The 21,533-nt window shown below is 44.7% G+C and overlaps 1 protein-coding gene across 5 annotated transcripts in view; it reads right to left on the minus strand.

Annotated features, from left to right (window-relative positions):
- Positions 1-21,533, minus strand: part of REV1 (REV1 DNA directed polymerase) — a 79,727-nt gene that overhangs the window by 32,404 nt on the left and 25,790 nt on the right. For 4 of the 5 annotated variants that reach the window (XM_038761786.1, XM_038761785.1, XM_038761784.1 and 1 more), the window contains exons 4-8: positions 16,781-16,949; positions 10,616-10,768; positions 6,379-7,100; positions 4,412-4,519; positions 2,051-2,167 (exon numbers count right to left, since the gene is read on the minus strand). In XM_038761786.1, the coding sequence (XP_038617714.1) occupies positions 2,051-2,167; positions 4,412-4,519; positions 6,379-7,100; positions 10,616-10,768; positions 16,781-16,949 (1,269 nt within the window). Of the gene's footprint in view, positions 1-2,050; positions 2,168-4,411; positions 4,520-6,378; positions 7,101-10,400; positions 10,769-16,780; positions 16,950-21,533 lie in introns of those variants that run through there. The other variant, XM_038761787.1, reaches the window with a different exon arrangement.

Raw genomic sequence — 21,533 nt, forward strand, 5'->3', positions numbered from 1 at the left:
GTACATGGAAGAGTATTTAAGTGTGTGCAGCGCACTGAACTACATGCAGAAAGAGGATATACTGCTGCGAATTGGATATGGTCATTGGCTCTCAGAGGGCTTCAATCTAAGAATTTAAGTGGGGAGAAGGGACTGCAGACAGACACATCAAGTAGGATGAAACACTAAGACACCACACAGAAAGACAAAATAAAAACAGTTGTAACAGGATGAGGCTGTGGCTAGAAAAAGTGCCTTGAGAAGCAGCGTAGCGTAGTGGGTACAGCCCAGGCCTCAGAGTCGGAGGGTCATGGATACTAATCCCGGCTCCGCCACCTGTCTGCTGTGTGACCCTGGGCAAGTCACTTCCCATCTCTGTGCTTCTGTTCCCTCCTCTGTAAAATGGGGATTGAGACTGTGAGCCCCATGTGGGACAGGGACTGGGTCCAACCCGATTTGCTTGTTTCCACCCCGGTGCTTCGTACAGGCCCTGGCACATAATAAGCGCCTAACAAAATACCGTTTATTAGGGGAGCAGAATTTTAGGCTCCTAAAGGCTCAGAGTCCAGGACACACTCAAGCCACAGCAGCCACTAAGGCAGCCACCAGCCTTCCTGGGATGTCTCTAAAGCACGCTGACATCATCTGTAAGCTTAGTCCACACCTATTCAGGAGGGTCACTGTCTTTCAAGCTTCTCATCTACCTTTCCAGGAACTCCTGAGTGCTCTCCACCATTACCGGAGATTAATTACCAATGACGCTACTGATATCGAAGCCAGAGTATTAAAGCCCCTAAAGCAGCTGAGTCAAATACAATTCTACATGAACCACAGCAGCATCTCACTTAAGCCTGACAAATGGGATCTGACGTGACTCAAAGCTTCAGTTATAAAAATCCAGAAGGAATCTGATGAAAGAAAAATGTATGTAAATATATTCCAAATGGCTAACTTTAGGAAACTAACGTGGGGACAATCGACAGAAGCCCTGTCATCAAAGCTTACGATTCCTAGAGCTACTTCTTCACTTGCATGTTTGCCTTCCTAATTTTCATCTGGAAGGTTTCCACGACGACAAGAATATTCTACGGCTGAAAATCTCGAGGGTCGGTGAAACTAGAAATCAAATTGAATCCATCTAGTTTATTCTATACACCAACAGAATGGCCAGCAAAATACTAATTTTTACTATTCTTGCCAATGACATGAAAGCAAATGTAACTCAGGCAGCTTTCCAGACACCAGATGTAAATGCGCAGCAAATAGCTTATATTTGATTTTTCAAGCAGCACTTAACGAAGAATTTCCGGAAGAAAGGAAAAAATAAGGGACGCCACGATGTCTGGTACTTCAGCATTCACTAATCCTAAGAAGGGTTCAGAATTTGGGTGCACTTACATCTAAAGGAAGTCATAATCTTTAATGCAGTTAATCATCAAACATTGCCAGTATGGCACTTTCAACGTACAATGAGTAAATGTAATGTGTACTTGCAGGAGGGAATAAGTTTATGAAATAAAAACTCCTCTAATCAACCAAATATACTCTCATGTTGAGAGGAAATATGACAGTGACCATGCCAGGAATAGAAAAAAAATCAAAACACTTTAGTGAATGTGCTCACTCTCTAGCAAACTCCATTTCCATTTACAGTACAATTCCTCCTGGTCAATTAGTAATTTCAATTCTCCATGGGTAAGCTGACTCTTTACTCTTCTTAAAAATACTGGGAGAAAGACATATAATATTTAAATTACTTCACAAACATGAAAATGTTAGTAGCCAACTACCCAAATGGCTACCAAACAAGCTAATTATCTTTTCACCCGCAGCTTGACTTTACTCCATAGGGAAAAAGAGTTCACCCTTCAGGATAATGTTAACCACAAAAAAGTCACAATGGGCCACAGATTCCACAGACAGACACTGCTCTCCTTTCAGACATCTCTGACACTGACAAAATCAGATACAAAAAAAAGGAATTAATTCTCTTGACTTGGCTCCCCCGTCAATGAAAACCACACTTCTGCAGCAGCAGTAGCAGCATAATGTCAAAGAGAGCTCATTATACCTGCTTTGCCTTTCTGTATTTTATTCTGATAGAACTGCCATTCCAACTGAGGGTTCGTGCCGGGACGTAAAGGTGCCCTTCCTCCCCCTCTGTGGCTGGTGACAGCTACTGGTTTTCCTGGAGAGCAAAGGAACAAAATTATTCTTAAGTTAAAAAACACCCATGAGAAAAGCATGTCCTGTGTAACGTGCTGTAAAAGAAAAAAAAATTCTGAAGGGTTTTTACATGGATAAAAGTGAAAAGAAATGCAACTCTTTACAGGGGCTGATGCCTCCAGAAAGATATATCAGCAACGACACTCGGCCACGTGGCTAAATCAGAGTGTCGCAAATGAAGGATGCATCAATTAAGCTACATTTACTTTAAAATGGAAAGGAATACTCCATTTTTTAAAATTCCAATGCTTGGCACTGAGAAGTGGCATTTCAGGTCACAGAAATTAGTGGCTATTTGGAAAGGATACAGATGTGGATAGGGAACGAATAAAAGTAATGAGATGCATTGAGTTATAAGACTGCTTCATTTAGTTTCCTTGCCAGAGCATAATTCTTTAGAGAGCCTTTTGGAAAGAATGCACTAGCAAAGTAGGGGTTACAAGAACACAGCTGAAAAGTGGTTCTAACATGATGTGTGGCTCTGCCAGGAAAGCTTTATCAAGCTCGTTTCAAACAAAACAACAAAACTGCACGGCAAAAATATTCCCGGGAGTTATTAGCATTGCAAAGGGAAGCAATTATGATTATGATTTAGACTGCCAGCGCCTTAATAATCAATACCAATTGAGCTATCTGTTAAGTGCTTACTATGTGCCAAGCACTGTACTAAGCGCCGGAGTAGATACAAGGTATTCAGGTGGGGCACAGTGCTCGCCCCAGTCAGGGTTCATATTCACTGGTCACTGGTGAACTTGGAGGAAGTGATCTCAATGGGGTGAGGATAGCAGAAACCAGACTGTACAGACACAAGAGTGGAGTTGAAAAAGTGGAGGCAGCAGGTGTTTATTTTCATCTGCCCGAGAAGTTCAGACATGATGGGGAGCAAGGATAGCGGGTGACAGCAGACAAAAGAGCGTATTTGAGGGCAGGGGGTAGACTTGAAAAACCAGAAAGTAGACCCCTTCCTGAGAGATGTCGGAGAAGGGGGAAGACAGTGGCTCTGGAGGAGGGAGCCAACTGGGAAGGTGAGGGGGAAACTCCGTGGAGGTCTTTGCCGGATGGTTTGGATTTTGTCGACCAAGAAGTTGGCAAGGCCATTGGGCTCAAGAAACGGGGACAATGGGGACACAGTGGCCATGGGTGTCAACCAGTGGGGAGCCATGTTTCTAAGAAAGTATGGGTGAATTTGAGGTGGCCAATGTCATTACACTATATTAGTAAATAATGTGGAGATGCAGAAATACAGACACTAAAATCTCAGTGGCTGGTTTCCCCATGGGATATGGGGATTATGACATTTACACTTACCAACAGAGCAAAGTAATCACAAAAGTTCACTAATAATAACTGTGGGATCTGTAACCTTCCCTCTCTTCCACGTCACCTCGACTTGTTCCCTTTCCTCTTCCCCGCCTCTCCCCGCCCCACAGCACTTACATATATATGTATATATCTATGATTCTATTTATATTGATGCCTGTTTACTGGTTTTGATGTCTGTCTCTGCCCCCTCTAGACTGTAAGCCCGTTGTGGGCAGGGACTGTCTCTCTTTATTGCTATATTGTAGTTTTCAAGCACTTAGTATAGTGCTCTGCCCACAGTAAGTGTTCAATAAATACGACTGACTGAATGAAAGCCCTTGGTACGTGCTAAGCACCGTACACAGCACGGGGGTTGTTATAGTATATGCAGACTGGACACAGACTGTCCCACACGGGGCTTGAAGTAAAAGGAGGGAAAACAAGTACTGAATGCCCACTTTAGTGATGAGGAGACTGAGGCCCAGAGAAGTCATTTGCCCAAGGTCTCACAGCGGGCAAGTTCATTCATTCATTCATTCAATTGCATTTACTGAGTACAGAGCACTGTGTTAAGCACTTGGGAAAACACAATATAACAATAAACAGTAACATTCCCTGCCCACAATAAGCTTACAGAGTCAGGATTAGAACCTAGATCATCCCAGGCCTGTGCGCTTTCTACTAGGCCACATCGTTTCCCCGACTAGCGCCAAGGTCTAAAGGCAATTTGGTTTCTGACCCAACACCCAGCCCGACAGAAGTTGCCAGCAGAAGAAAACACAGTTTTGGCAAGACGGGGAATGGTAAGAAGCACACCTAAGCCCACTAAAGAAGTAGCGTTCCATTGGTAGACACATTTTTTTAAAACATGAAAGAGCCTCAGGAATATAACGAAAATACTAACCTTTGAGATCTGGTCTATTTCTAATTCCCACTGAGACAAAGAAGCAATCCATATCAACATGCATTATACAGCTCTGATGCCTGGGTGAGCTCAACACAGATACATTACCTAGAACGAAGGAGAGAGAACTTGATCCTTGATCCAAATTTTGACACCCAAAACAATAGATGCTTACATGCTTGCTGGTAATACTAATGTTAAAAAATTCCAGAGTGATTTCAATAGCCTATAAATAAAAACAAATTACACCATTTGAATTCTAAAAATATCAGTGACACCAGCAAACGTGGAAACTTTGGTTTAAAATACCATGTGTGTTACTGCCAATCGAAGGATTACAAGCCATGACTTTCCACTCTCCAGGATCACAATTAACAATGTCTGTTTTTTAAAAAAATAATAACTCGGTTACTAGAGATACTGCACTAAAACCTCATTATAGATGCTGAACATGTTAAAGTGATTCTTAAGGGGAGCTTTTATGTTTTGTTTCCTAGCCCCAGATACACAATGATTTTTAAATGGCCACTTTCCTAGTCACATGCATGAAATACTCAGAATAGAAAGTATTTCTTAACAGGGATATCTTTAAAGGGACCCGATTCCAAATTGCCTAGGGTACGCTCACAAGACACACCAAAAAGCCCATTTATGATGGCTATTAGGCTATTATGACGGCTATTATGATGGTGCTTAGAACAGTGCTTTGCACATAGTAAGCTTTTAATAAATGCCATCATTATTATTATTATTTTCAGTCATGGCACAATTCAAAGCTAAACTGACACACTATAAACCCAGGGGAGAATACATCGCAACATCGCTTTTCTGAAACGTTACCACAGCCTCAAAAAACACCTCTCTGAACTGGATGTCATTTGGAAGGAGGGAAAGGAAAGAAGAAAAGTTAGAGAAAGGCAATGAAATCGTGATTTCTGGTGATACACATAAGAAAGGAAGGCATTATCAAAAAAAAAAGTTCACTTGGCTTTTCCTCCAGAGACATTAAGAGTCCAAGGAGAAAGTACTGAAGAAACAACATCAGGTTAAAATGATCTACTCCGCTTATATCTGACACCTAGAACGTAATGCCCAAAACTACACCAGCACTTTGGGAGCACAATTCCAGCAACACTTTTTCTTAACTCTTTCAAACTCAGAAACACTTTCGGATCACAAAATTCAGAGTCCTCTTGAACTAAGTTTACCTCCGAGGGTCTTAAAGTACCCCAGGGTAACTTGGGAATCCCTTTCAAGATCCCTGATAATATCAATGTGTCGCTTCTTTCTTAACTGCACACAAACAATGTGCAACCCAGAAAGCTCAACGTGACACAGAGTCTGGGAAAAGTGACCTGTAAACTCCTTAAGGAGCACTTCCAGACTTCTGGCTGGCGGTGGGTCAATCCTTGGGAAGAGAGAAATGCCCCCAGCCTACTCTCCTTGCTTCGCATGTGCCCTCCCCCAGTAGAGGATGAGGAGCATTTAGATGGCAAGCTCACTGGGCACAATGAACGTGCCTACCAACTCTGCTGCTCTGTATGCTCCCCAGCGCTTCATCCAGTGCTCTGCGCACCATAAGCGCTCAATAAAGCGCCACTGTTGACAAGGAAAACAATCCAAGCTTTACGCCTAGAATTCAAAATATTCACTGTGGATGAGCGATCGCCTCAGGGCTTAAATCCACACCTGGCCCAGGTTTAAAAAGGCTAGAGAGGGTTTGGTCTTACCAAACAGACCTCAAATGGAACTAGTTGATTTAAAATCCTTATTTTTATATTAAAAAAAGCACAGGTCTTGGCCTTAGGTGTTTCCACCAAAAAATCAGGTGCACTACGAAACTCGGTGGTCCCTGTAGGCAGAAAATTAAGAGAAAGTTTAGTCACAATCAGATACGGATTCACAGCCACATCAGAAGATCGAGCGCGATTATCTCGTAGGAAAAGGTGCCTCTGACTAGTATCTACCTGTGCTGGTTACTACAGATGCAGACCTGCCTGCCTTCAACTTTTTTAACTTTTCCCTTCCCGGAAAAACACCGCTACTTTGCCTCTGTAAGGTGTTGACAAATTCAGTCAGTTCGCATTTCCACGTTGATATGTGATGCAACCGGGAGCGAGAGTAAAAGTCTGAAATAAAGTTGCCGTCTGCAGGCTTGGGCGGCGTGGAGGGAACTGCCTTGCTAAGAGACGGGACGGCAGAAGTGCTTTTTGTGCTTGAAGGCCCCTGAAGAGTGGAGTGCTGAGCACCGTTTATTTTAGGGTGGCTGTGCAAAGGTGACGAGGGGAATGAATTACTCATAGTCCTGTGTGGATTCCACACCATTTCTGAAATCCTGTTGCTCTGAGGCAACTGCTCCAGGGCGCAGGGTCTCAAGTCAGTGCTGCCTGCCGCCGTCGTCGTCTTCTCCTCCTCCGGCGCCGGGGTTGGAGAAAGCCTGCTTGCCACGCGGTGACCCAAGGGCCCTGAGCAGTCCTGCGTCTTTAAGGCACCGTTAGAGCTGTGAGTGTGTCCATTGAAAATGGCAGTGCTGTCTCTGGGACGCTGAACTCCGTTTGGTTTCTGCCCGGGAAGTACCTGCTCCAACTCCGTGGACGGAAGATCGGCGCTTGGATCTTCCTCGTTCCAACGGTTCAGTCCATTGATTTTCACCTCATTTCCCGGCTCGAACTTCTTGAGGATGTGATTTCTAAAACGAAGAGAAGAAAAAAGGCATTACCCCGAATATCCCGCCGGCGTTTTACTGGCTCGGTAGCGTAAAAGCGGCTACTAAAAATATGTTCCTTCCGTAACCCGTCTTCCCACCCGTTCAGACAAAAATGACGCCTTTGGGGCGGGACTTAGATTTGTAAGCTCCACCTTTCTGGGAAACTTGGTCTTTCAGGGCAAGTTGCAAGAAGGTACCATAATCCTTCACCAACTGGATAAAATTCTGGATGACTCTGGGTTGAGCTGGACTACTAAAAATCAATTTTCCTTTCCCCTGTGTCATGGACTTTGAGTACCTAAAGGCGGCCCTATGAAGACAATAAATTGGAAGTGGGATAAGGGATTTGATGAGGAGGCAACTTCCTGGCTCTGATACCAACTTGATTCCCGCCTTAGGACAAGTCACTTACACAAGTGAATCCAATATACACATCTGGAAAACCTATTAGGTGTTTAACCACCACCGTGGATGCTATACAAATCTTACTTTGAAAACGGGGTATAGTTATTTGGATTCCCTAGTAAGGGCTTAGCCCCTAAAGGCCCACGTTTGCGGTTTTGGAGAGGGAACTAAATGAAAAGGAAAAGATACTTTTAGAGGGCAAAGGAGAATGACATTATATGAAAGAGAAATATGGCCCTCCAGAGATTTTTTAAAAAAACAAACAAAAAACCCCATATGTGCAGTATCAGGGGATGAAAACACTGCATACTGTGACGTAAAGTCCAAAGGGCTCTACAGAATATATTTGAAGGCTAAAGATACTAGCGGAGAGCAATCGAATAGTTGTATTTATTGAATGCCTCCTGTGTGCAGCCTACTGTATCAAGAGCTTGGAAGAGTCGATAGTAATAAATGCAGTATTTTTTAGGCTTCTACTATGGGCCAAGCATAGCGCAAACTACTGGTTTAGATACAGGATAACTAAATCTCGGACAGTTTCTATCCCAGCTGGGGCTCGCGATCTAAGCGGGAGGGAGACTCGGAAAAATAATTCCCCATTTTACAGATGAGGAGACCGAGGCAGAAAGCTTAAGTGACTTCCCCCGCTCAGACAGCAGGCAAGTGGTGGAGCTGGGATCTGAACCCAGGGCTCCTGACTCCCAGTTCCACAAGGCCCCTCTGCTTCTCTGCGATAGCAGAGAAAATAGTCGACACGATCCTTTATACCATAGTGGGGGAAACCGACACCAAAACAAGTTACAGGTAGGAGGAAGCAATAGAGAATAAAGACATGTCCCCAAATGTGGGGAAGCCCCCACCCACCACCCCCAAGTTCTCAGGTGGCAGACATGTGATGAAGTGGAATTTGAGAAGGGGGAGAGAGATAGGGTGGAGATGAGAGATTAATCAGGGAAGGCTTCCTGGTGGAGAAGGGCTTTGATGGCGGGGTCGACAGTGGTCTGCCGGACATGAAGGAGGAGAGGGCTCTGGGGAGGATGGTAGGCATGAAGCAGGAGGCCGGCGGCAGGAGAGATGAGAACGACACACGGTGAGCCGGCTGGCTTGACAGGGATGAAGTGAAGGAGCTGGGGTGCAGTGGGAGAAAAGAGAGGATAGGGCAATGGAAGGGAGACATGATTTGAGTGCTTAGTACAGTGCTCTGCACATAATAAGCGCTCAATAAATACCATTGATTGAGTGCCTGAAAGCCAGTGGTCAGGAGTTTCCGCTTGGTGTGGAGCTGATGGAATGGGCAACTTCTGAAGGTTTTTAAAGGAGCAGGGCTACGTGCACAGAACAATGTTTGAGAAAAAGGATCCGAGAAGCGGTGAAGTATGGCCTGGAGGAAGAAGAGATTGAAGTCGGGGGGGAGGTCAGCAAGAAGTCTCAATTCATTTTACATAGATGCAGTAAAAGCTAGAAAAATTCCCTGCATGTAAGTTTCTGAATCAAACTGTGTTGTGACTGATAACCAAACACTAGGAATTCATTATATCCACGCCTCTGAGCTCAGGCTTTGCCAAATAGAAATGGCCAGCCCACATGAAAGGTAAACAGGAAATACATATACAGTGAATCAATCCATCATTCAGTGGCATGATTGAGTGCATACTATGTGCAAAGCACTGTACTGAGCACCTGTGAGAGCTCAATTCAACAGAATTAGCAGGCATGCACCCTGCTGAAGCTGGATTTTATTTTACTCGCCCAGCATAAAGTTTAATTTATCCTGCCTGGGCTTATTTACTGGCAAAGTACCACTACTTGAGAGGTAGCCCTACGATTTGATTAAAGGGTTAACACCAACATGATCATTTCTCTCGAACTGTCAAATCGATTCGATTTCCTAAAAATATCTTTAAGCTGATCGATCAATTCTCATCTACTGTGGTGGTGTTCTGCTCTTAAGTATGTTGTGAGAGAGATCATGGAAAGTTTAACGGGAGGTTTTCAGTCACGTAATGGCTTACTCTTCATCAGTAGAAAATAAGGAAATTTCCCCTGCTACCTTACAGAACATACTGGTGAACCATGCAAAAATAAATATACTGACTGCTTTCACTGTGGTAAAACAAAACTTTCACTACAGACACCTTACTGTGACAATGGAAACAATAGCTGTAAAAGAAAAATAATAATCACAGAAAGCAACAAACAGCGTTATTAGACTTTTCCCTAGTTAATTAGAATCTTAGTCTTTTGGAAAATACATCCACCTCCCAAAGCAAGCAATTTAAACTAATACAAGAGAAAGAGGCTGGTAATAATTAACCACCTGAAATGCAAGTAAAGGCAGCAAGCCAATTAATTGTAATAACCAATTTACCCAGGATTATAGCAATTACACCTTAGATCAAAGATACTGGCAAAATATATTTTTTACACCATTCATATGGCAGAAAAATCCTCTTTCCCCCAAGACAATACATTTCTGTACATAGCAGGCATATATAAATCACACGGAGTTCATTGTAGCTTTAATTCATCTTCCGCATAGTTCAGAATATACTTTGTATTCATGCACATTCAACATTTACATTATCTTATCAGTCATTGGCATAAATTAAAGGTCAAAAATCTCAACTTCCCTCAAGTACTCCACATTAGCCCCATGACTGCACTACAGAAGCGATTTTCAGCTTTAGTCCCTTAACTACCGCTCGTCAACATCGGATTTTTCAGAATGAGACTTCCGAAGGAGAAGAGGCAGAGAAAAATCACACCACCAGTTAACTTTAAGTCAACGTTTCAAAGGGGCCGCTTGGAGTTTCATCCGTTCCAACAGTCAGCGCGACAAAGACAAAAGACAAACTGGTTTGTCTAGTGCACACTTACTCAGAAGCCGTCACCGAAAAAGCCAACGACTTAATTTCTAAGACGCCGGGGCGGGCTTTCGGTGGAGTTTCCGTAACCTGTGGCAGGTTCTGTGTATGTTCCTGTTCTAGCACTCGTGAGCCGGTGAACGCCGCACCTGGGCTCTTTAGTCCCCGCTCAGAGCTGGCGGGCCTCCAGCTTTGTCTGTTCCGTATTCCCCGCCTAGAAACACTTACACCCTCTTGTTGAGCTGTTTGGCTCTATTGCTTGGCCCTGGCAAGGAATCCTCGGGTTTGCATATGGTATTAAAGTTGAGGCCTTTCGGGATACCGGGCTGCTTGGTGTACAGCTGATATGGGATGGACGGGAGGAGACGACCGGCTTTAATGCTGAAACGAAACAGAACAAAACAGTTTTACATTTCCAGTCTGTTGCACTTAAACCAAAAACACACACACAAAAAAACAACTGCATGACACACTGGTTTCCTTCCTCTTGCTTTGGCTGGCCGATGTGTACACACTACATAGTAATACTATACTAATATATAATACTAGAGATTTACATAGGCTACATATTAACCTACTAACAGCCTTGCTGGGTTATCGGAAACTCTTTCACGCCCGCATCTGGAGTTTCCTGCCAAGCAACGTACAGCGTTAGAGGGCTGGGGGACGGAACTCCGTACCAGTTTTCCCCGAGGCTTATCCAATTCCCACCTGCGTATTCTTTGCCAGTGTGCAATAATGCTCTGCATACAGTAAGCGCTTAATAAATAATACTACTACCGCTCTCACTCCCTGTACTGGGGAATCACCCACTAACACGACTTTCCACTTTAGTCACTGCCCGAACTTCTATGAGGCCCTTCTGCCAGAAGTAACTTCAATCGTTATTTAAAAACACTTTCCTCCTGGATGGGAAACAAAGGCATTTATCCTAGTATTTCTTGCCTACAGAGTCACTTGACTGTCTGACCTGTGTTCTCTGGATCGGTCAATCCATGGTATTTATTCAGCACTTGCTATGTGCAGACCACTGTACTAAGTGCTTAGGAGAGTACGTTACAACAGAGTTGGTAGACACGCTCCTTGCCCACTAGGAGCTTACAATCTAAGGAGGAGCAGACATTAAAATCGATTCATACATAAGGGCACTATGATGTTTACTGAGCCCTTAATGTACTCAGAGCACCGTACTAAGCGTTCAGAGGAGAACACAGTCGATAGGCATGATCCCTGCCTTCTGGGAGCTTGTGGGGGAGATGTACGTTAAAACACATTACAGAGAGGGGAAACAGCAGAATGTAAGGCTACGGATAGAAGTGCTATGGGGGTGTGACCTTGGGCAAGCCGCTCAACTTCTCTATGCCTCAGTTATCTCATCTGTAAAATGGAGATTAAGACTGTGAGCCCTATGTGGGACAACCTGATTACCTTGTATCCACCCCAGGGCTTAGAACAGTGCTTGGCACATAGTAAGCACTAACAAATACCATAATTATTATTATGGGGTGAGTACCAATGTGCTTGAGGGGTACAGACCCAAATGCATAGGTGACTCAGAAGAGAGGGTGGGTAGGGTGGGAAATGAGACGTTAGGCAGGGAAGGCTTCTTGGAAGAGACAAGATTTTAGCAGGGCTCTGAAGATGGGGAGGGTGGTGGGATTTGGGGGAAATCTACAGAAGTTGCCTGGCTGCTTGTGCACAGACAGCCCACCCCCTCTTTCCAGGGGTCCCCTTTAGCCGAGCTCCCTTCAGCCCACCCCTGCCACCACAGACGGTAAGACTCGGATACTTCCCCGGGGCCCTCCTGGCCTGCCTGCCGTCCCACTCCTCAGCCTGAGGTGGCTCGGCTCTCCAAGGCAGTGAGCTTTCGAACCCAGCCCAGGCCGGATTTTGGCAGCGGAAAAGAGTCAGTGGGGGTCATATTTCTCAGGCAGAGCTGGCTTGGCTGCCCCGAAAAACACCTCTGCAGGCAGCCTGAAGGTCTCCCAGCTCCCTCGTGCTGGAACAAGGATCCTAAGGACTCCACGACGGGGCTGAGGCGATGTCGCTGCGATTAGATCCAACTAACTCTGCAGACTCTGTCCAAACAACAAAGTCGACTGGAAGCTCAGAGGCAGAACCTCAACTTTCCTTGTCCCAGAACCTGCCCATCTCCAGCATTTGCCTAGGCGGTCCCTGATAATTGAAGGAATCGTGTAGTCTGCCACCCTTTAGCAGGTGTGGTGAACAAATGGCGGCCTTTAAACCAGGCTTCCATTCTCAACTCCACTGTCGGAGCATTTTTCCCATCCCTGTTGGTTGTGGGGATGATTTCTGCGCCACACCTAACCCCTTTGACTCCAACTCTTGATAAGGGCTTGTATAATTTTTCCCCACAGTACTGAACCGTTTAGCCAGAGCCTCTAGATACCGGGCTTTCGGGAGAGAATATCAGTGGAAAATATGGAATATTTTCAGAGACCATCTGTTTCCTCCACCGGAGGCTATTCAAGCCATATGTGGTACCCTCAGAGGTCTGTGAGGGCCACCTCGAGACAACTAAAGATGTGGTTACTGTCGCCTCCAGGCTTATCGCCCTTCATGTTGGACTTCCCACGTTGCTACTAACTCGGGTTAACAATCTTACCGGACAAGACTCGAGAGTGGCAAAATCTGTTTATTTATTTATTTATTTATTTTACTTGTACATTTCTATCCTACTTATTTTATTTTGTTGGTATGTTTGGTTCTGTTCTCTGTCTCCCCCTTTTAGACTGTGAGCCCACTATCGGGTAGGGACTGTCTCTATGTGATGCCAATTTGTACTTCCCAAGCGCTTAGTACAGTGCTCTGCACATAGTAAGCGCTCAATAAATACGATTGATTGATTGATTGATTGACGGTCACTAGATGTGCAGTTAATTCTACACAGCTGGCTCTTCCTCCTCCTCACTTTCTCCCCAATGCAACGGCAACCTGTGAGATGGGAAATCATCTCCCCCTACTCCTGGACCACTAGAATCTTTTCCATCAGTTATCACCCAAGCTACAAAGTCCCCTCTCTCATCAGGGCCCCAAGTGGCTCGGCCTTCTCCAAACCACCCTTCTGTTCTCCTAAAAGTCTGGAATGTTCTTCAGAAGTGGGAGGTGGCAATGGTGCCTCTTTCAGGGAGGGAGAAGGGCTCTATTTACTATTTCAGCCATTGCTGAAACCTTTCTCCCCTGCTGCTCTCCCAAAAGGGGGACTCATCTTCTCCCAGTCCTTGGGACTCACTGGGAAAGGGGGGAGGAGTTGGCTTCCTTCTTGCTCCATAATTTCACACTATTCCACCTCTCCATCCCCCTTCTTCCCTTCCTATGAAGTCCATAGATCATCCGCCTCTACCACCCACTCGATATACGAGTCATGGTCATCTACTGCCCAACCCAGACCCCATCTCCAACTTTCAGAGCCATCTGGATCCCTTTCTCACATTCCTTCTGCCTTTCTCCATTCCTAAATTGATCCCTGGGGACTTCATATTCATGCAGATATTCCCAACGAGCCTTCCACTACCTGCTTCATATCACTCCTCAACTCCTCTGACCTCCTGCTCCACTTCACTTATTATTTATTATTATTATTCACTTCACCTACTCACGAGCTCAGGCAGAACATGGCTTTCCCCATTTTTAAGCCCTCCTAGGATTCCACCTCCTCCACATGGGCTTCCTTAATTCCCCATCCGAACAGTCAATCTTCGCATTTATGGCGTTCCTCCTTTCAAACCTATTTGCTCCCTCTTTGTCCCCCTTCTGTCTTCTCCTTCCTCCTCCATACCCCAACAGTCTTTACCTCCCCCTGTGCCCTCAGACCTCCCCACCCTCTCTTCAGCTCAAAATGAGATGTCAGCCCCTGGGGTCCTGAGAGCGTATCTGACAGTAGCTACAGTTTCCTACACACCTTCGCACAAGGGTCCAGCCTCAACAGCATAACACCCGGCAAAATTCTTTTGCTCGTCTGGCCGGGTGGATCGTGAGTTTTCAAACTACGGTCATCTACAGTCGAGAGTTTTCAAACTACCTTCTTTCCTATATCAGACATCCTAGGTGAAAGATTTGGTTCTGTGAGCTATCTAAACATTGCAGGAAATCCTTCCTAATTCAAAGCCCAAATTACTGAATTTACTTAAGGACCTTCTGTTCCCAATCCTTCTGACTCATCAATTCTTACCACTCTTAATCTGACCAAAATGACACTGCAAATGGCATCTTTTAGAATAGCTCTGCTGTTGTCTAAATTTTCTGGGAACACATCGCTTGAAACCATAAACTATTATTTAGTCACCTTATTAGATTGCCCTGATACCTGAACAAGTGATATGCCAAAAGCTACAAGCAAATTGTAGACAATTTTCTAGACATTTAAATAGTCTTCTATTCTCAGAAACCGTCACTGATTAAAATCCCTTTCCAGCTAAAAATACTCTGCTACTGGTCTAAGAACAAAATTCTGCAGACAAAACATTGGTATGTTCATTTTGATTTGCATTTTGGGTATTCTTTTCAATAACAGGGGCAAGTTAGGGTAAAGGACAATAGGGGATGGAGTAAGGGAGTCTTAGTCCATCAAGACCATTTTTTCAGTTTTCCCAAATCGTTCAGATGATAATGGAAACATCCACTGGTCTAAGCTCCTTGTGGGCAGGGAACGTGTGTACCAACTCTGCTGTACTATACTTTCCCAGATGCGTAGTACAGTGCTGGGCACACAGAAAGGGCTCAATAAATAGCATTGGTAATAGCGGTAATTTATTTCTTTATTTGTATTAACGTTTGTCTCCCCCTCTAGACTGTAAGCCCCTCGTGGGCAGGGAACGTATCTACTGATTCTGCTGTAGTATGCTCTCTCAAGAGAGAAATACAATGCTCTGCACGCAGTGAGCACCCACTAAAGACCACTGATTCATTGTGCTTTGATAATCATTCCACTGATTATGCAGAAAGACCACCCGACAGAAAAGCCAGTGTGGGTCAAACCAAAAGTCCACCTATTTCCAACAGGGGCTCCCAAAGGATAGCTGGAGCAACAAATATCTCTGACCTCCGTCCTCGCAGGTAAGGAAGAGACAATCTAACACCCCGGAGTTTTTCCTCTGAGCACAACAGATCCATCATACTGAACCTGCATACAGTAAGTGCTTAATAAATACACCTGAACGAATGAACCTCATTTTGAACCTATCGATAATCATTCGCCTGGACATCATCTTGTGCTACGGAGACATGGCGCTGTAGAACTTAGACCCGGCACACAACCATTTCTTCCGCCACCACATATTCCAACCACAGGGATGTGCGTGGCCAAGGGAACGTTCCCTAATTCCTCAAGGATTCTATCCCAAACACGCCAGTAAGATCTACTGTGGAGTAAATCAATTCCACAGCTCCAGGCTGTAGGCTTGTTTTGGGTGGAATGTGTCTGTTCTTCATTGGACTTTACTCTCCAAAGCGCTTAGTATACACCCTGGACATGGTAAGTGCTCAATAAATACAAGGGACTGAATGAATGAACCCTTGTACTGCCCAGTCATCTCACCTCACAGGTCATTTTGTTGGCTGTAAGGGATCTAGATGAAAGCACAGATGGGTTGGTCAACTCATCATTACCCTTTGAAAAATCATGTCTGATGCCTGCCCTTCTACTGGGGACAGGGAAGGAAGAGAGTGGGAGGGGGAGGAGGCCTTCAGAGGCTCTTTGGGAAGTCACCCAGGATACTGATCAAAGAAAAAAATAACCTTACGTTAATTTTTTGGGCACCTGAGCAGTTCGGCCGGGAAAGAGATAAGGGGGGGCGGGATTTAAAAATCCCACCTCCCTAAAGCAGACTGTAATTGGACTTCACCTTGAAAAGAGACAATCAATAGAAAACTCATGACACAACGCTAAGCACTTCGAATAGCAAATGGAAAATACCCTCATGTCTACACAAGTGCAGAAACGTTCAGTACCGCATCACAGTTTTCAGCCACAATCCGTATACACATCATACCCCACCCCATTCACACACATATCATCATCCCAGAACTCAAATGCCAATCCCATTATAAGCCTTCTGAGGTACACACTTAGGGAAAGGGGAAAGGGCATGCCAAATTGGACAGAAGGCTAGAAGGAAAGGAGAAAGAAGGTTGAAAGCTTTGGAGGTCCACTAACATTTCTGAAGCTATACCCAATGCTGAATTTACAAGCATATCATTGTACCAGCACTGATTCTCCAAATCAACAAGCAGACTGAGGTAATAAAATGTTTTAGAGCACTCCTGTTACACAAAAAACCCCCTAAATTCTCCCCTAATTATGACTGAAACAAGGAATATACTTCTTAAACCAAACCTGTTTATCAAACTCAGATGGGGAAAAAAAAAGCTTACCTTTCCACAATCCATTCTGGTCGAACTACTTTTTCCCCTTTCAGTTCTTTAATTTTGGTGTTTGGAAGATTTGTGGCTATAATGTGCGTTGTTTTGGATCTGGAATAGTACACGTGGTACTGACCTCCATGCAACATCATTAGCTTCCTCAATTCATCGGCAGAAGGATCTATTTTTTTTTTTTTAAAAAGGAAGAAAATATTGGTGATAGGTAAAACATCAGACCTTGAGGCAGAAGAATTGGACTCTACCCTCAGCTCCCAAAGTGGACTTGTGATAAAAATTTTCTCGGCAAAATGAAGGCTATAGATTTACCTCAGGTTACAGCCACCCAATAATACCTATAACCCATAGTTGCAGCTTCTCTGGTTTGACCCCAGGCTAGAGTTCATTCATTCAATCGTATTTGTTGGGCGCTTACTCTGTGCAAAGCACTATGCTAAGCGCTTGGGCGAGTGCAATACAACAACAAGCACACCCATTCCTGCCCACGACAACCTCACAGTCTAGAGGGGGAGAGTAATCCTATAATACACAAACTCTGGGGACAGAGCCGCTGTTGTCTGACGCCTTGAAGATTCACAGTCTCAAGACACAATGCGCTGAAGGCACAGTCTCTCCACCATCAGCTAAAATTTCGGGATTAAGAAGTCTTGCATCGTTTTTGAGAAATTGTACAGAGTTATAAAAACCACCGAAAGGTTATGGAGACAACGACTTCAAAGGGAGGACTTCAAAAGCATGGAGAGGTGCTAAAGAGGAGCTGGTTTGCTACAAGGTAGTTTCTGAAGATGGGGAGAATGCCGTTGCTGGACCTAAGTTAAACAAATTCTTCGCTGAAAAACCACTAGCACAGTTGGCTGAACAAGCTTCAACGTCTGTAGCCTCCTGAAAAGACTAGTAATTACACTACAACTCCTAATTTAGTTAAGATGTTACGCTCTGAATGACTTTAAAAGAGATTAAACAACAGTTTAGGGATGCTTAATGTAGGAGTGTACAGCACATCAAGGAATTTCATATTTTTCCAGAGGTTGTGAAATAGATCCCCATTCATACCTTATAAATCAACAGGAAAATTTATCTCATGATACACATCCGCTTTCAAGGACGGCATTATGGATAAATCATGGGGTTCGTAGACATGGGTAGACATTTCCCCCCAACGGAAACATTTGCTTGATGAGCAAATATTTCTGAAAGAGAACCCTGCATTTCAATAGCTTCAAGACCAATATTTATTTAGGTGTGAGGACCCTGCAGATCTTTTAAACCTTTCTATTACCTCCTTAACAGGGTCTACTTAAAACTTTCAGTCAGAAAGTTTAAATGGTTCTGCTTGTTAAAACATTTCCCTTGCTTTTTCTCTATTTCATCTCAACTCCCATCTCCCAACACATATGCCTATGTATCTGTAATTTATTTATTTATATTAATGCCTGCCTCTCCCTCTAGCCTGCGAGCTCATCGTGGCAGGGAATATGTCTGTTTGCTGTTACACTGTACTCTCCCAAATGCTTAGTACAGTGCTCTGCGCAGCACACAGTAAGTGCTCAATAAATACAACTCCAGACCTGCCAAATGAAGATGTCCACGCGTCAAACGCCCCATCTGACAATAATAATAAACAATAATAATTGTGGGATTTGTTACGTGCTTACAGTGCCAGGCACTGTACTAAGTGCTGGGGTAGATACAAGCAAATCTGGTTGGACACAGTCCCTGTCCCACAGAGGGTTCACAGTCTCAATCCCCATTTTACAGAGGAGGTAACTGAGGCCTAGAGAAAAAAGTGACTTGCCCAAGGCCACACAGCAGACACGTGGCTGAGCTGGGATTAGAACCCAGAACCTTCACACTCCCAGGCCCGTGCTCTACCCACAATGTTGCTTGCCTTCGCTAAAGTGTTACAGAGATACAGCATGAACTTAAAGAACTGAATTGGTTTCCCTGGCCCCTATGTTTTATACGTGGTTTCTGAGGTATTCTGAGGAACAAATGATTAGATAATTCCAAATGGGGTTAAAATACACGGAAATATCACGTCTCATGTGGTTAGTGACTCCAAGAAGAAGCAGGGGAGAATTACCAACTGCTACCCAACTTCTTCCTTCAGGGGTGTGGGATGAGAGAAGTGAAACCCAGAGGGCCCAACTGCCAGGGAATCCATCCAATATCAATCAATCAATGGACTTTACTGGGCGCTTCCTGTAAGCAGAGCACTATACTAAGCACTTGGGACAGTACAACCGAGTTGGTAGACATGTTTCTTGTCCGCAACGAGCTTATAACAACACTCGATATCCAGTAACGCTCAAACTTTCATTCACTCAGTCGTATTCACTGAGCACTTACTGTGTGCAGAGCACTGTACTAATATTCGATATCCAGTAACGCTCAAACTTTCATTCATTCAATCGTATTTACTGAGCACTTACTGTGTGCAGAGCACTGTACTAAGCGCTTGGAAAGTACAATTCAGCAACAAAGAGAGACAATCCCTGCCCATAATGGGAGCAGTCTAGGACAGGGGAGACAGGCATCAAAACAAGTAAACAGGCATCAATATGAATAAATAGAATTATAGATATATATGCATCATTAATAAAATAGAATAATAAATATGTACATCTATATTCACAAGTGCTGTGGGGCGGGACGGGGGATAGAGCAGAGGGAGTGAGTCGGGGTGATGGGGAGGGGGATCCGAGGAAAAGGGGGGCTTTTCTCATTCTAATCCTGGTTCTGCCACTTGTCTGCTGTGTGAAACTTTCAGCAACAGTTCCCCACGCACATCTTCGGCCCGGGCGATTACACGGTAGATGTTACATCAACATCTTTTCAAGTGTATAAACAGAACAGACCAAAGCAAACGGCCCTACGTCCCCCAAAGCTAAAAAATTACGCATTTCGTTATTTTAAAATATTCTCACGGGGCTCTCCACAACAACTCTGGAAAAAAAAAAAACCCCTCCATTTTAGGCTCTTGAGGACGGCAAAAGTGTACTCAGCTAAAATAAATTGTGCGTGGCTGATTAAAATGCTTTCCGTCCACCATAGCACGCTGCTTGGAATTAACTGTTATTTTAACAAACGCTGAAAGGCTTCTGACGGACAAAAGGCAACCCGGTTCTCCTGCAGCAAGTGGGGTGGGTACAACCTTCTCGTAAAATCCCGTGTTAAGGAGAACTCGCGTAGGAATATTAACCGCAACAACTGCATCAGACGTTGTGTACCCATTGTATACAAATAGATTCGCTCTGTGAGGGGAACATTTCCATTCATTCATTCAACTGCATTTATTGAGCGCTTACTGTGTGCAGAGCACTGTACTAAGAACTTGGGAAGTACAAGTTGACAACATATAGAGACGGTCCCTACCAACAACAGGTAAGTTTCCCAACGCTGTGCCAGTAGTAAGCAGTAGTCATAATAGCTTGTGTTAAACACTTACATTGTGTGTGTGTGCAGAGCACTGTCCTAAGCGCGGGGAAAAAATGCACAATGGGAATTAGACGCAGTTACCGTCCCTCGAGGAGCTCACACTCTAAAAGAAGCAGCAGCAGCAGAGAAGCAGCAGGGCGGAATGGATAGCGCACGGGCCTGGGAATCAGAAGGTCATGGGCTCTAATCCCGGCTCTGCCACTTGTCTGCTGTGTGACCGTGGGCAAGTCACTTCACTTCTCTGGGCCTCAGTTCCCTCCTCTGGAAAATGGGGATTGAGACTGTGAGCCCCTCGTGGGACAGGGACTGCGTCCAAACCGAGTGGCTTGTATCCACCCCAGCGCTTAGTACAGTGCCTGGCCCATAGCAAACACCTAACAAGTACCATCATTATGAATTATTTTTGTTAAGAGTTTATGGGGAAGAAGGCTTTGGAGAGTTACATCAGGAATTTCAGTCCATACTGTACACACATATTATGGAAGAATTGAGCGTAATAAGAATTTCCCACTTCAATCCATCCCACTTCAATCCATACTTCACGGCGCTGCCCGGATTGTCTTTGTCCAGAAACGCTCTGGACATGTTACTCCCCTCCTCAAAAATCTCCAGTGGCTACCAATCAATCTGTGCATCAGGCAGAAACTCCTCACCCTGGGCTTCAAGGCTGTCCATCCCCTCGCCCCCTCCTACCTCACCTCCCCTCTGTCCTTCTCCAGCCCAGCCTGCACCCTCCGCTCCTCTGCCGCTAATCTCCTCACCGTGCCTCGTTCTCGCCTGTCCCGCCGTCGACCCCCGGCCCACGTCATCCCCCAGGCCTGGAATGCCCTCCCTCTGCCCATCCGCCAAGTTAGCTCTCTTCCTCCCTTCAAGGCCCTACTGAGAGCTCACCTCCTCCAGGAGGCCTTCCCAGACTGAGCCCCCTCCTTCCTCTCCCCCCTCCATCCCCCTCTTACCTCCTTCCCTTCCCCACAGCACCTGTATATATGTATATATGTTTGTACATATTTATTACTCTATTTATTTTACTTGTACATATCTATTCTATTTATTTTATTTTGTTAATATGTTTGGTTTTGTTCCCTGTCTCCCCCTTCTAGACTGTGAGCCCCCTGTTGGGTAGGGACCGTCTCTATATGTTGCCAACTTGTACTTCCCAAGCGCTTAGTACAGTGCTATGCACACAGTAAGCGCTCAATAAATACGATTGATTGATTGACTGAATTTCAAGGACCAAAGATGGGAGGAGGAAGAAAGATTTTAAACCAAGCAGTGACAACGTGCGCCACAGGGTATATATTCGGGTGTT

Source organism: Tachyglossus aculeatus, chromosome 20 (genome assembly GCF_015852505.1).
Source record: "Tachyglossus aculeatus isolate mTacAcu1 chromosome 20, mTacAcu1.pri, whole genome shotgun sequence".
Classification (NCBI taxonomy): domain Eukaryota; kingdom Metazoa; phylum Chordata; class Mammalia; order Monotremata; family Tachyglossidae; genus Tachyglossus; species Tachyglossus aculeatus.